Source organism: Belonocnema kinseyi, chromosome 7 (assembly GCF_010883055.1).
Source record: "Belonocnema kinseyi isolate 2016_QV_RU_SX_M_011 chromosome 7, B_treatae_v1, whole genome shotgun sequence".
Taxonomy (NCBI): Eukaryota; Metazoa; Arthropoda; class Insecta; order Hymenoptera; family Cynipidae; genus Belonocnema; species Belonocnema kinseyi.
The window spans coordinates 86,519,436-86,520,858 of record NC_046663.1 but is presented as its reverse complement, the minus strand read 5'-3'; the positions used below and the strand labels follow the sequence as shown (position 1 = coordinate 86,520,858).

The 1,423-nt window shown below is 32.5% G+C and overlaps 1 protein-coding gene across 2 annotated transcripts in view; it reads left to right on the top strand.

The window, feature by feature from the left end:
- The window catches only part of LOC117175845 (hydroxyacylglutathione hydrolase, mitochondrial-like), a 65,251-nt gene that overhangs the window by 60,488 nt on the left and 3,340 nt on the right, over positions 1-1,423 (top strand). For both annotated transcript variants that reach the window (XM_033365630.1, XM_033365629.1), the window contains one exon: positions 652-994. In XM_033365630.1, the coding sequence (XP_033221521.1) occupies positions 652-994 (343 nt within the window). The remainder of the gene's footprint in view (positions 1-651; positions 995-1,423) is intronic.

Sequence of the window (1,423 nt, the reverse complement as noted above, 5' to 3'; positions counted from 1 at the left end):
AATATTTTTACACTCACTAAAAAAAGTGGCAATAAATATAAGTGTAGATTTTTTCCCCCCAAATTATACTTTTTACATTGCCAAAATGATGGTCGTCTTCCTGTTACTTACGATTTTTTTATACGTGTCGTGTCATTTCCATACATTTGTACAAAATTATTAAAATGCTTGTTTACTTATTTTTTGTGTGAGCACTGATCAAACGATCAAAAATCTTTTTAGGCGTGAAAAACGTTTATTAAATAATTTATTTAATTGTTTCGATTTGGCCATTTTTATTAATTTTTAGGAACTATCTATGCTTTTTACTCATATTTTTTCAATTTTATGAAAAAAATTGTTTTAATATTGGTTCGAGACATATGTAAATAATGAAAATTTTTAGTAGAAGTAATTTTTTCAATTTTTAACAGTAAATTCTTCTTCTTTTAAAAATCCGAAAATACAAAATATCTATCCTGATGGGAAATAGAAGATGTTCTCCGATTTTGAAACATTTTTTAAGTTATTTTCTTCTTGTCCAAAAGAACGCTTTCACTCCATGTCAATATTCGTGTGAATAAAAATGTTTGGTTGAAATTTCCTGGTAACGCGTTACTGTCAAAAACTGCTCTCAATTAAAGCCGAATCTAACGAAGGTTTAATCAACAGATCATTGATGAGAGTTCAAAAGAAGCAGCAATTGTAGATCCCGTCGATCCTGATGCTGTTTTTTTAGCAGTAAAAGAAAACAGCGTTAATTTGACGAAAGTTTTGACCACCCACCATCATTGGGATCATGCTGGAGGAAATGAAAAGCTATGTAAGATGATGAGCGACCTCCAAGTTTACGGAGGAGACGACAGAATTGGCGCTTTGACTTCGAACGTGAAACATGGAGATAAATTCAAGATTGGAGACTTAAATGTCGAGTGTCTTCAAACTCCATGTCATACAAGAGGACACATTTGCTATTATGTTACTAGCGATGGAGATACTCCAGCTGTTTTTACTGGTACCAGTTTCAAAATCATAAATTTCTATTTGATAGTAATATATTCTATATACTATTTCAGGGTGGCCAAACTTCAGGGAAAAACTTAAAATCAGGGGAAAGTCAGCGAATTTTGTGTTAGTTGGGGAAATGTCAGGTATTTAGAAAATAAATGGCAAACGTCAATTAATTTTTGTAAGAAAAATTTCAAGTAACTGTCAAGAGTAACCAGAGCTGCCAAGCCGTCACTTTTAGTCACTTTTTTAAATCAAAAGATCAATTTCGTTATTTTTATGACATTAAATTCAAGTCTATTACTATTTCTGAATTTTCTTGAATTACACAGGGCGACAAAATTTGACAAAGGTCCGGAACCAGAGACCAGACCTAGTATACCCGAAGGTTTTTGCTGCGCTGAATCCGAATCCGACCTCAGAAAAATTCCATCAC